At 38.5% G+C, this 13,521-nt stretch overlaps 1 protein-coding gene across 1 annotated transcript in view; it reads right to left on the bottom strand.

Annotated features, from left to right (window-relative positions):
• grm5b (glutamate receptor, metabotropic 5b) overlaps positions 1-13,521 on the bottom strand; it is a 112,257-nt gene that overhangs the window by 80,370 nt on the left and 18,366 nt on the right. The window contains exons 4-5 of the mRNA XM_041806718.1: positions 7,668-7,742; positions 7,129-7,303 (exon numbers count right to left, since the gene is read on the bottom strand). Of these exons, the coding sequence (XP_041662652.1) occupies positions 7,129-7,303; positions 7,668-7,742 (250 nt within the window). The remainder of the gene's footprint in view (positions 1-7,128; positions 7,304-7,667; positions 7,743-13,521) is intronic.

Below are 13,521 nucleotides of genomic sequence, written 5' to 3'. Positions count from 1 at the left end.
AGAGGGGACAAAGCAGGCAGAGAGGATTGAATTAATCAGACATTAATTATTATATGACATCAAGCATAATGCTAATCTCAAGGAGGAAGAAATGTGTTCTGGAGATCTGGAGATGATGTCGTATCTTTCTTTATTGACGACTTCAGTTATCTGCCTGAGGAAACTAAATAATCTTCAGTATGCTCTTTTGTTAATATAATTATCCCCGTATTAAATAAGTGTCTGACCAACTGGGCTAATCAGAAGTTCCTTTCACAGACCTCCAGTAATAAGAGCACCCACCCGTGACGATATCCAATCTACGGCACAGTTATGGTACTGATCATAACGGAGGCTGAAATTCAATTAACTCTTTTTAATCAAAACTATGTGGCAGGAGACCGCAAGATGCAGTGCAAAAATATCAATTTTTACACCATTCAGATCATCATTGGAAACATTATTAGCATTTCAGAACTGTTTTCTTTGCATAATTTGAAAGTGAATTCATTTGGTTTATTCAAAGGCTTTTTCACTTGGTTAAACATATCTAAATGTGACAAATGATCATAAAGTATTAAATGAGGGAGAAAGAATAAGTTAATTTTAACATAAGAAAGCAAATTGTTTCAGCCTAGTACCAGGATTTGATATCAAATATTACTGCCGCCTTTCATTTTTATTATTCAATTAATTTACTGAATCCTGTTTTGTCCTTTCTCTTCCTAATTGGGAATGTCCTTGCATTGACTGTCACCACTAATTTTACTGTTGTCTTAAGGAGGAGTGGAGAGGCCATGTGCTATCCAGCTGCTTCTTTTATTACCCATGAGCCCCTTTGAGAAGCAAGTGACAAGGACAAGAATCCTCATCTCACCTCAAAAAATACTGAAACCACAGAATAGGTTTATTCGTATGCACAGCATCTCCATTGAGCGTCCCTGCTGTGGTGACTGACAGTTTTGGGACCCTGTAGCTCTGGAGATGACTTGTTTATCTTTCCAGTCTGAATTTTATCAAATCTACACACACATTTGTGGGCTTCCATTTATTTTTCCTTGTAACCATTGGGCAGCTCTTCTGGACCAGTTGGAGGTTAAATGTTTTGCTTAAAGGCAGATTTCACTGTAATTGTCAGCAGAGGGGAGAGCACAGTTGTGGGCATTTCCTCTGTTTTGTAGCCCCAGGCAAGCATTCAGAATAGATGTGTTGCTGTGTAGTATCATTTGAACCAACACCAACCATCAATGCTTATGTATTATGAATGGGCATCACAAGAAAGTGATATCAAAGTAGTTGATCAATAACTTCTCTGTTAATACCACTTGCTTCACATTAGATTAATATTCAAAACTTTACCTTACACTCCCCAGAATGAAGATGGAGATGATGATGATGGTGATTATGAGATGAGCATGATGATAATGAGGGTCATGGAGGTGATGACAACAAAATGACGCTGGTTATGATTTAGTAACAGAAGGTTGATCACTGTGGGAAGAGTAGAACAAAACACATTTGTGGCATTTAATGGTCAGAAGTTGATGTTTCATATCTATTAAGTCTGTGTTGCTCTCTTCATACATAGGTACTAGAATCATCTTATATTTATTACCCTGTTGTCAGGGCAACAAAAAAATAATACGAGCAGTGTGGAAGGTTATCTTTGCATGTAATTTGTAGGAATTTCTCTGTGAGAACAAAGCTTGATGTGAAAACTACCTCCAAAATTATAACAGCATGTGTGTTTTGTATGTTTGTTTTTGTGAATGTATAAAGGCCAAAAATTTATCCAGCTGCACAGTCTGGATGCACAGTCTACTGAGTTTTTGACATCACTGATCAGTTGTTTTGCAATTAAAATTCATGCTCCAAGAGTTTAAAGAAATATTAAACTTTTTGAGCAGCAAGTCACAGAAGGTTCTTAGTTTCAACACCAGCCATGGACTGTATCTACCCTACTGCTTTATGATAAGGCAAACAACTAACTATGTCTGAAAAATGTGTTTTTTGAATAGTTTAGAGGCTGAAATTCAACTTGTTTAAATTTTTATTCTTGAGAAAAATTTGTTTCTTTTTTGATGACAGCACTCTGTCATGATTGTCTCAGGGAACATCCATGCAAACTCGTGGTTTAATCAGGGCATAACAGCTCAACTTTAGTATAGGAGAAACGTTGCATTCTTTCTAAGAAAAAAATTTGGACTTATGAATATCAGTGAGTTTAGAAATATAAACATATCCGATATCAGCAACAAAAAAAAAATTGTACTATCTAAGGCTGTGGGAACAAATTTCAGGGTTCGAATATTATTCAAATTAGGGTTGAAACGATTCCTCGAATCATCCAGCTAATGTGATTAAAAAAATGCCTCGAGGCAAATTATCTGCCTCGAGACTTCGCTTAAATCAGTCATGTATCCATACACGCCCATGCTGTAGCCTGGACATTGCGCCATATGTTGTGCGACGTGCTGTGTTTCGCAAAAGGGCACTTGTGTGGCACAATGCCCTTGTTTTCACAGTTACTACAACGCAACATGCATGATACGAGGCAGGAAAATCACGAAGGAAGAGAAGTTGATGCAGTAATGTTAACTGGCACTCACCCTGCGTTTCTACACATCCACTGGCTGCGGCTTCATGGCAGATACGGCACTACACCTGCACCTGTAAACCTCCACAGAGTTTATGCGCTGCCTGCATGACTTGCAGCACTCATTTTTGTCTGCAGACTTCAGGGACTTTCATAAACCTTTCTGACTGACCCAACAGTTTTACAGAACACAGTCAGGCTTCACGATTCAAGTCCTGTTTTGGTGCTTCCCCCTCTCTCTCTCCCTCACTCTTTTCCGCGTGTGCACGTTGTACATTGAATTATAAATAATCTAAAACTCAGCGCACTGACATCTTGACTGCAGCATATTTTTCAAAATGTTTAGCATCCCGAATGATTTGACAAGACTTATATTGATAATGAATTGACACCAATTAAATAGAAACAACTTATTGCCACAGACAGTGACAGAGACTAAGTAGTTTAAAGTTCATCATCATACAGTCAGGATTCAGCAGGTCACAGAAGCAGCTTTGGCCCTTTAAATGTGTTCTCCATGTCAGTGGATAGTCTTAAAAGGTCATATTTTTATTTTAAGGTGGATGAACTCACAAAAAATGTGCAAAAATTGAAAGTGAACACCCTTTTGAAAAATAGACCATACTCCTGTAATCTAAAGGTTCACCGTTCAGACATCATCAGACCTCTATGTGAATGATGGATCTTTATTCTTGCTATAATGTGAAATAGTACATTCATGCATAAAGTAGAGGATGTTAAAATGATTAAGTGTCCCTTTACTTTAATGACGACTTGGAGAATAAAAATAAACTACAATGAAAGAAATAAAGTGTTGGCACCAAACAATTTCTGGTAAAAGATCCCTAAAACCCCAAATATGGCATAATCTAATGTCATTATTTAACTTATCTTCCTTGTAACTTTAAGAAATGTAAACTGTCATCAGACCTTCATTGCACTTTGTAAAACATATTTTTTTTAGAGAACCTGTTAATACCAATTTTTAACATAGAAGTAGTTCATTTAAGGGACCCAGCTTCTTTTCTCATTTGTCATTTGTCTTCCTTTAAAAAAAGCAAAAGTGATTAAACCAATTGAACGTTTAACATACAGTGATGGACGAAAGAATTGGCACCCCTGAAATTTTCCAGAAAGTAAATACAAACAATCTCAAGGTTACAAGACCATCTCCTGAGATCTTGAAATTCTTATGTCCACTGTGGCTAATTCAGGCTGTCCTGCAGGCTCAGGGTGCAAAAGTGTCAGCTCAGACCATACGTCGTCATCTGAATGAGATGAAGCGCTATGGTAGGAGACCGAGGAGACCCCACTGCTGACAAAGAGACATAAAAAAGCCAGACTGGAGTTTGCAAAAATGGACCTGAATGAGCCTCAATCCTTCTGGGAGAACATTTTGTAGACAGATGAGACTAAGGTAGAGCATTTTGGAAAATCAGGTCATTCTACTGTTTACAGAAAACCTACAAAGGCCTACAAAGAAAAGAACGCAGTACCTACAGTCAAACATGGTGGAGGTTCAAAGATGTTTTGGGGTTGTTTTACTGCCTTTGGCACTGGCTGCCTTGACCGTGTGCAAGAAATCATGAAATCTGGAGACTATCAAAAGATTTTGGTCTGTAATGGAGGGCCTAGTGTCAGAAAGATGGGTCTGGGTCAGAGGTTATGGGTGTTCCAGCTGGACAATGATCTGAAACATACCTCAAAAAGCACCAAGAAATAATTGGAGACAAAGTGCTGGAGGGTTCTGAAGTGGCCAGCAATGAGTCCGGATCTAAATCCTATTGAACACCTATGGAGAGATCTCAAAACTGCTGTTGCAAGAAGGCACCCTTCAAATCTGAGAGACCTGGAGCAGTTTGCAAAAGAAGAGTGGTCCAAAATTCCAATTGAGAGGTGTAAGAAACTTGTTGATGGTTATAGGAAGTGATTGGTTTCAGTTATTTTCTCCCAAGAGGGTGCCAACAATTTTGTCTGGCTCATTTTTTGAGTTTTGTGTAAAATTATGTCAATTTTGGCTTTTTTCTTCTGATTTTTTCGTGTTGTTCCAATGCACATAAAGGAAATAAACACGTGTATACCAAAAACATTTGTAATTGCAACAATTTTGGAAGAAATGGTATATTTTCTGGAAAAATTCCAGGGGTGCCAATTAGGGGTGTGACAAGATCTCGTGCCACGAGATCCGGCAAGATCAAAACGTCATGAGATTTCTCGTCCCGGAAAAATCAATCTCGCGAGATCAATTTTGTGCAGACACTTGGAGCAGCAGCTCTCCTTACAGAAAAACAATACCAAACTGGAAGTTATAAAAGATCACAAACATGCCCTGGACACTTTAAAACAGTTGGTGAGAGAGCACATGAGGAAATGGAGCTGCTCCGGTATCCATTAAGATGACCGCTCCAACCACACCCTCGCTTGCACTACTTGGGCCGTACATGATCCGCCTATGCATCATCATAACAGTGTGAATTAATGAAGTGCAGCTGGTGAAAGCCTGTGCAGTCTCCATGAGGAGAATACAGCATTTATTTAGTTCGTGTATGCATGCAGACACGTTCGTAGTGCTGCTATTTGTGACATTGTAACTTTGAGTCGCGGCTTTGTTGTGTCTCCTTCTCGTCTCACTGTCTATCAGTCACACGTCCATCAGCTGTTCGCTGTGCGTATGATCAGTCAGAAGCTTTGCATGTGTAGCGCAACGGATCTGCATACTGCAGCAGTAAACTTAGCTAAACTAACTCTGTTTGAGTGCCATAGAGTCCACTGTTAGCTCCAAAAAGCGAAGTTAGAGCTTCAGTTAAACGCTCTTTGTTTGTTGTATGACAGCAGACAGAGACACACACTCACTCACCAACTCACACACATTAACACACACGCTCATCTGTGCATCATGTCCAAGACTGTTAAAGCTCATATGAGAAAAAAGACCACAGCATGATAAAATAATCTATTTCTTTAAATTACAATGTGTTATTGACTTAAAGATTTATTTTGAGTGTTTTAAATACTGATGTCCTTAAAGAGGATGAAAAATAGTTTAATTTTACAAATGCAACTCTTTACATTTCAGTCTGTTGTAAACAGTGCTTAAAGTACTGTTAAAATAATCTAAATGCTTTTATTATATACATTTAAGTATAATATTAATGATACAATTAATCAAATGGAGAAATGGCAGTTATCAGTTTGTTTGGAAACATCTGAGTCCATTGCTCTTTAAGACAGTCAGCTGAGATCGTTTCTTAAATAATATAAATTATTCAAGAAAGCAGCACTGCTGTATAAAGACCATGTAGAAGTAACGTAAAGATCAAGAATAACCAGCTGGGGGCAAGTTTTTATGTTCTCATATAAGGGATTTTTAAAATAGTGCAAAGATAGAGGTCTGCTTCTCCATCTGCTCTAAAATCATTCAGTGGCTGAAATTCCCAATGGATCACTAAGTCTGAGTACAGCTGCCCAGCTTTTTTAATGTGGAATATATTAGTCAAAGAAAAACCTTCAGTGTTTTCGCTCATCCAATCTTATCTGAATGCCAAAAACAACAAAGCAATCCAGGATGGATATAGTTGGAAAGGGGAAATAAAGCCATTGATTAGGAATGCACCAATGCATCAGTTTTTATCTGTATTGGCCTATATTGGCCCTGTAAACAAACACTGGCCAACGGGAAAATAAGGTGGCATTAACAGATATCAGGAGACAAAGTTTATTGCTTGTGTCTTTATAGAGGCGTGACGAGATCTTGCAAGACTGAAATGTCACAAGATTTCTCACCAACTGAAAAATGCCTAGTAGGCTGCATAGTCACAGAGCTCCCATGAAGTGGTCGAATTGAGCTGGAGATTACCCATGCAATTGCCCCTAACACTAAAACAGTTTGTGTAGCAGCTGGTACAGAAACAAAGTACAGCTGATCCTCCCTGACCTGTTGGAATATTTGATATGAAATTCTGTTAAAATGCATGTTTGAGTCATGGCTAGACAAGACATAAATAATATAATCAGTGTTTTTAGTGCAAGAGAATTAATAGTTAAAACTTCTCAGACTTGACCTGTAATCATTGCATTTTATGTCTTTCTCTTGAATAAAAGACATTTTTTCCAGTAATATATTCTGTTATTCAAGTTAATGAGAGTCAAATCTGGTCTCGTTCATATGAGCCCAAATCTCGTCTTGTCTAATCTAGACTCATCTAGTGAACGAAGCATCTCATCCCATGTTGATGTGTTCAGTCAATTTAATGCTGGCATCTAGTGCCAGTGCATGAAGTACATCTAACACCTCACTGCTGATTCAAAGAAGAGGTAAAAACACAGTGGGAGTCATACACCAAAAGAAGAAATTCAGAAAACCATTGGTATTGGTTGAATTGATATTCTAAACATTAGTATGGGCCCTTATTCTCAAAATCAGTCTATCTCTACCATTGATACATCTCAGCTGGTTCTGTAGTCAGGTAAAATGGGGAAAACACTGTTTGTACAAGAGGGCATTTCACCACAGCTTCACACAATAAAGTAGAATTTGACAAAAGTCCACTGACCTGCCGATGAGAAGGAACTCTCCCACCAGTCCCTGGCGTCTCATGGCCATGAGGATGTTGCGGACAGTCATGCCCTCGCAGAAACAGGCCACCACCCTAGCCTTGGGCAGGTGGGCCCTCAGTCTCTCAAGCAAACGATCAAAGCTCTGCTCTCCAGCATTGCTCCAGATTTTGCCTTAAAAACATAAAGCATTTTAAATAAATGTAAACATGAACAGAGAAATTTTAGTTTTCTATCTTTATTTGTCATCTAGGGTTGAGTTTCTGTTTTTATCTATGCCACAGTTTCTCCATTTCATCATTTTGTTTTCAGGTGATGACACCCCAAGTGTGAAACATATGCAATAAAAAAGGGCTACGTTTATTGTTGATTATACACCTTACTGTTTAGTTGAGATAGCAGGTAAATTAATTTGATGTCGTGTGTGTTGCTTATTGCTGTTTGTGTGAAATGCAAAAGAAAACAGCGTCTCACTTTAATTCTAAGCTGATGTTTGGTATTAATGTTGCTTATTTCACCATACTTGATCTGATCTTACCTGAGTGGGCGATACAGATGCCCTCTTTGGCTGCCATGTCCTTGAAAGCTTCCATCCCACTTTCACCATAGTTGCCTTCAAAAGAAAGGGAAATGTTGAGGATTTCAATATTCAAGTTTACTTTTAAACTACTCATATGTAAAAATCAAAGAAAAGTGAAAGTAAAAAACAGATAAAATGGAGGACAAGCATAATTACAATGGTATTATTCAGGTCATGACTAGTTTGAACAAAGTGAATGAGGTAATGACTTATTCATTTTATCATTATTCCTATAGTTATTTCAGGAAACAGTGCTTAGCCTGTGCAGTACATTGTCTGTAACCATACTACACGTTAACCCTCAAATTTATGTCAGAGAAAGCGTCTTCCCACTGTGGCACCCATATCTTTGCCGGAGAAAGTGGGTGACCTGGAATTTATGCAAATGACGGGTTGTACACACTGGCAAAGAACATGATAGGATTCCCCTCTTTAATTTCTCTTCCTCCCCTTTTATCTCCTTCCCTTCTGTGCATTGTTTGAAGAAAAGATCAAAAACTTCTGTTTCTCACAGTTTTCACCAGCATTTCTCTCATTTCGTGCTCAGTGAGGTTGATTCGTCCTCTAATGTTTGCCCTGTTTAATGACAGTGTTATCAACAATAGAATGCAGTCTAATTAGGCAGCATTGATCTGAACTCTGCTTAATCTGATGAGGAAAAAGAAAAGGTCAAAGGAGAAGAAGTGATAGGAAGGAAATGAGAAAAGAATAACGATACAGAGAGATGGAGAGAGGTGGTAAAATAGGCATGAAAGAGAAGCACAGAGAAAGGAGAGGGAAAAGAAATGTACACTAAAAGTAGAAGACGCCCCTCAATCCCTGAACACTGCTGCATCTGTATGAGCGTGTGTGAAGTCAGGCCAATGATGAGTGCGGCAGAGCGAAGTGTAAAGTCCTGTAATTAGTGTCTCAGTGAGAGGATTGGGAGACAGATGGTACAGACCATCCTTCCCCTGCACACACACCTACACACACATCCATACTGTTACCATCATCAAAATCGATAAAGCTTGTAACCTACTTCCCTCTGGTCTCAGCTGGGATTTATGTGTGAGACATCTCTCTCTCTTCCTCTATTGCTCAGTAAGCCTGTCATGAGTCTCTTTATCACTGGGATTCAAACGTATGCTCTCTGTGCCACTTACAAGCACACTCTAACACAAATACAAATACACAATCATGTTCAGACGCGCCAAAATAAAAGCCTACCTACACACATTCATCAGTTTGAGGGCCACTGATGCCTACAGCTTAACAGAATAGTTGTCTATCTGTCCGTTGATTCTAACAAACCCTATGTTTGACTTTACAGGGTGCTTTCCAGTAAACTATAATTGGTGCTTAATTCACACTATAGGCTACTCACCTTGTCATCATGTTTCTATTGTCTGTGTATTTCCTTGAACCTCTGCTTACCGTGAGCAAGAATACACTTGTGTTCTTCGTTATTTTGCCGAGCAATTACATAATAGCTGCAATTATTTTTTGTATTAAGTAGCCACTGAAGGTTTGCAAAAATACAGGCAGAAAGGCCTTTAAGTTTCCAATATGCGTTTTTCGGTTGAATTAATTTCATTGAAATGAGAAAATTTGGGTTTAAAAGAAGTTTTATAAAAAGAGATTTTGAGTGACAGAGTTAAAAAGGTCATAATTTCACCAATTTTATCTATTTTACACTGCAGAAAATGCAAACACATTTCTTGTCCTCACAACTGGATTTATTACATTTTCTCATTAAAGTGTAAGTAAACCCCCATCTCAACGCTAACTCCGCCCTCTTCAAGATTTAAAAAAAATTGACAGAAAGTGAGCAGTTTGGTACTGAGAGGTAACCTGACACACCAGATAGATTTGTTTCACACATCCATCTGGGAAAGCTTCAACACAATACAATACAATAACTTTATTTATCCCCACAGGGAAACAGGAAACATTTGAGAAAAGGCAGAGGCTTTGAAAAATCCTCAGAGTATGATTGGGTGAATGTTCTGTCCGTCACATCACTACGGGCCAATCAGAGCAACAAAGCATGACATAGCCGCTAGCAAGCTGCGCATGCGCAGCTACTGAGGAATAACGTGAAACATGGCGACTGTAGACATGTAAGTACACAACTTTTGTCATTTTTTGAAAAGAAAACAAATCACTGCTGTTCTTTGTTCTTCTTTTAACTCCATAACTGCACCAGCTCTTGCTGCTGCTTGTTTATGTCACAACTCTGCTGCGCCTGAAAGTACTGCCCCTCGTAGCTGATTGGTCCTGTCACTTTTTAACTGGGCCCAAATGGTTCAGATGGGAGCTTTGCAAGATGGATTTGCCAGTGAAAAACAAGGAAACGGGCATATCCATCTGCTTTGCAAGGTTAACTGACAGGAAGGAGGGGAAAAGGACGGGTTATTTTTTGTTGTTTTTTTAAGGATGGGGTTTTCCAGATGAAGCAGAAGTGACAGTGACTCTCCTTGCCAGAAACTGACTCAGAGTCCAGCAGCACTGCTGCCTCAGAGCGATCTTTTGAGGTGTAGGATTTTTTTCCCTCCAGAGTCTGATAAAGCAGGCTGTGGAGTGGTGGCAACCCATGATGGTGCTTGATGCTCGGTTTGTACTAAGTACTACCTTTTCTGAAAAGATATTACAAAGCAGACGTACGTTTAAGCTAATAAAAAGATGTAAAATGCTGATTTTTATCGGTTTGGTGCAAATGTCACAACACCAGCATTGATGTTTTTTACCTCTGTCAGATACCTCAGTGTTCAGCTGAAAAAAGTTAAAATGTTCACTACTTCTTTAAAAAAACTGAATTTATGTTTTATTGTTGTTATGTGTGAACAAATCATGACATTAAATACACTTTTTGCTGCAATCGTGCAATCCCACTGTCCGTGAGCCTATCATATTAGAGGTTGGTTTGTTAAATGAGCAAATCAACATCTATTCTGCCAATTTCAACACAGGTTTTAACATTGGATAATCATTGGATAATCATTGCAACAAAGTTTGAGGGTGAATTTTACTGACTGAGCAGAAAAGGAGCATTTAAAGCCAATGAGTGTGTGCTACTTCAACAGTATGACTTTGTTTGGGCTTTTTTCATCAAGTTATCAGTGGAAGGTAGGCTGCTGTATTTTGGCTTAATATTTTTCATGATGCATTTGTGTTTAGAGTTTATGAATTGATTTGCCTACAGCTAAAGTGCTCTTAAGGCCTACTAGTCTTGTCTGTGTTCTGCGCTCTGTTAGACAGTCACAGTGAGTGATGCAGGCAGGCAAGAGAGAGGAGACACAGGAATTTCTCCTCCTCTCTGATGTGTATTACATCTCTTAGGTTGACCCATGGATGTTTTTCCCCATTCACCTCAGTTAACAAACCCACGTGGCACGCCGTCTGGACATTATTTAAGGGCAGTTATTACTAACTGTTATCATGATAATTAAAATATATATCATAATAAAGCATAAGTATGAATGGTATGATACCGTGTGGAAATTTTTTCAGTTATCATTAATACCAGTAACTGTTTCATCTCTAGTCCAGTACAATCACAATCGCACATTATTACCAAATCATGCAGCACTACTGACAATATGGGCTCTCTTCTCCCTGCCTCTTTTGCAATGCTTTGCTAAGTCATGGCATAGACATAAGATGCTTTATACAGACGGTTTAAAATGATGGGGAAAAAAAATGAAAGCTTCCCAAAAATGAATAACAACATTTGGAGCAACTACAGTGTCATAAGCGCGGCCTCCTCAATGGAACACACTACAGAAATCTGATAAGACATCCAGTGCAATTTTTCCAACATGATTTCTGTCTCTGCAGTTAGTTTATTTCCATAAGAATTTATACCCAGGAGCTCATGCTTCTCAGAAGGTTAGCATTAAGTTATTTGATGCCAGAAGAGGGGGGTAATTGCCACGATAATTAACAGCCCTATTGACAAAAGAGGACCCTGCAGTGCTGTATGAACTGCACCTGCAGAGTTGAAGAGGAAAAATGAAAGGAGAAAAATGAACAAATGCTTACATAAGAGTCACTGAACTTTCCTAAACAGTTAGGATTCCAAATATAAGTTCTGCTTCAGCCATTCTACCAGTATATTAAATATGTGTTGTAACAAGAAGAGGTGGGATGTCAAAACTGTGGCAAATTCAGGACTGGTAAACCCACAATAGCTTTGTTAACTGAAATTGGACCCAACCGTTGACCAATTGATTAGTGTTGGGAAGAAAGTGCACCTGGCTGCACTGAAATAATTACATAACTTTAGCTGCCCCTTAGTCCCTTGCCCCTTGCCCAAGTCCCTTTAGGAAAACAATGTTGATAGTTAAATGATAAAAGACAGCGATCACATCAAGGTATATCTGGCTGTATCCAATGCCAAACCTCAACTTTCTTTTCATAGTTTTGAAGAAAGTGCTGCCACACTGCTTTTTTTATGGCATGGTGCCACTTTGTTGAAGGCAGAGCAGAGGATGTGTTGTTAAAATTCCATCATGCTAGTTTATTATTGGCCTTTTTAATTTTCCTTTTTAATGATAATGAAACATGACCTAAGCAAAACATTCTATTACTCAACAATGCTATTACAAATTGTATTTTATATGAAGTACAATTATATGTGTGATGCACTTTGTAAGAGCATAGAGAGAGAAAAAGTTTAGCAGACGCTGACCCAGGATTCAATTTTGATTATCATTTTTTCTACAGTGACAGCAGAGCGTGTTAACATGGTTGTGAACTGTGCAATTTTAGAAGTTATTAACAGTTTATAGCCAAATTACAATATTAAGATTTGCATGCACAAACTAGGAAAACATGATTATCCCTGTGCAAAGAACAATGTCATAAATGCTCATTTTTTTCTTACTTGAGCCTTCAGTGGCTCAGAAGAGCTAGACAAGACTCTCTGGATGTGGTATTTACTAATCCTGCAAGCACTCGCTGCAGCGGGAGGAAATCCTGCAGTCTGCCAACCTGCTGAGCAGGTTGCAAACATCAGTGTGTGAAAGGATATGAATGGTCAGGTTTGTCCTGCAATGTAAGAGTGCTTTAAGTAGTCAGACGGCTAGAAAATCACTTATCAAGCTAAAGTCTATTAACCATTTACCAAAATGAAACAAATGACACAAATCTTTGTATGTAACCCATATCTTCCAAACAGATTGTACTTTAATGAGACATAATACAGTATCATAAATAAAAATATCTCGATAGTCAACTACGTAGATATTTCTTAATTATTTTTACTGTTCCATACAGAACAGCATACTCTGAAACAAAAAAACAAAAACAACTTCAAGTCCCTCATTTACATCCATTTCCCTCATTTTCTCTTTTATTTATATCCCTTCACCTCTTTGTATAACTCCCCTTCTGTTTCTTTTTAATCCCTGTATTTAAATCCATCATTCTAAAGATAAACAACAAATGCTAAAACAGCTTAAAGTAAAATTTAGAAAAATGAAAAACATGTAAGATAAGTAAACAACAGAATTCCCTGAGCTCCTCACATTAATGCCCCACACTGTCCTAAATTTCTTTGATCTCTACTCCTCATTGGCTAAACTGCAACGCTTTTAAACATGCCATCAAATTCAAACAGGAAGGTCCTCTGCTGGATCTATGTGTGATCTTCCTGTCTTCCTTGAACTTTTTTCTGTTTAAACCCAGCACATACAGAGGAAAACGGACTGGGCAGAGTGGGTAGTTGTCCATCTTTTCCCCCATCCTCCTCAGTTACCACCCTAAACCTCTTGTCACTCTAATACATGCAACTGCCTGTTCCCTCCCCTTCCTCTGTCCCCATTCCTCA

Source organism: Cheilinus undulatus, linkage group 2 (assembly GCF_018320785.1).
Source record: "Cheilinus undulatus linkage group 2, ASM1832078v1, whole genome shotgun sequence".
In the NCBI taxonomy this organism is placed as follows: Eukaryota; Metazoa; Chordata; class Actinopteri; order Labriformes; family Labridae; genus Cheilinus; species Cheilinus undulatus.
The sequence above is the reverse complement of the archived record's forward strand: the minus strand, read 5'-3'. Positions and strand labels throughout refer to the sequence as shown.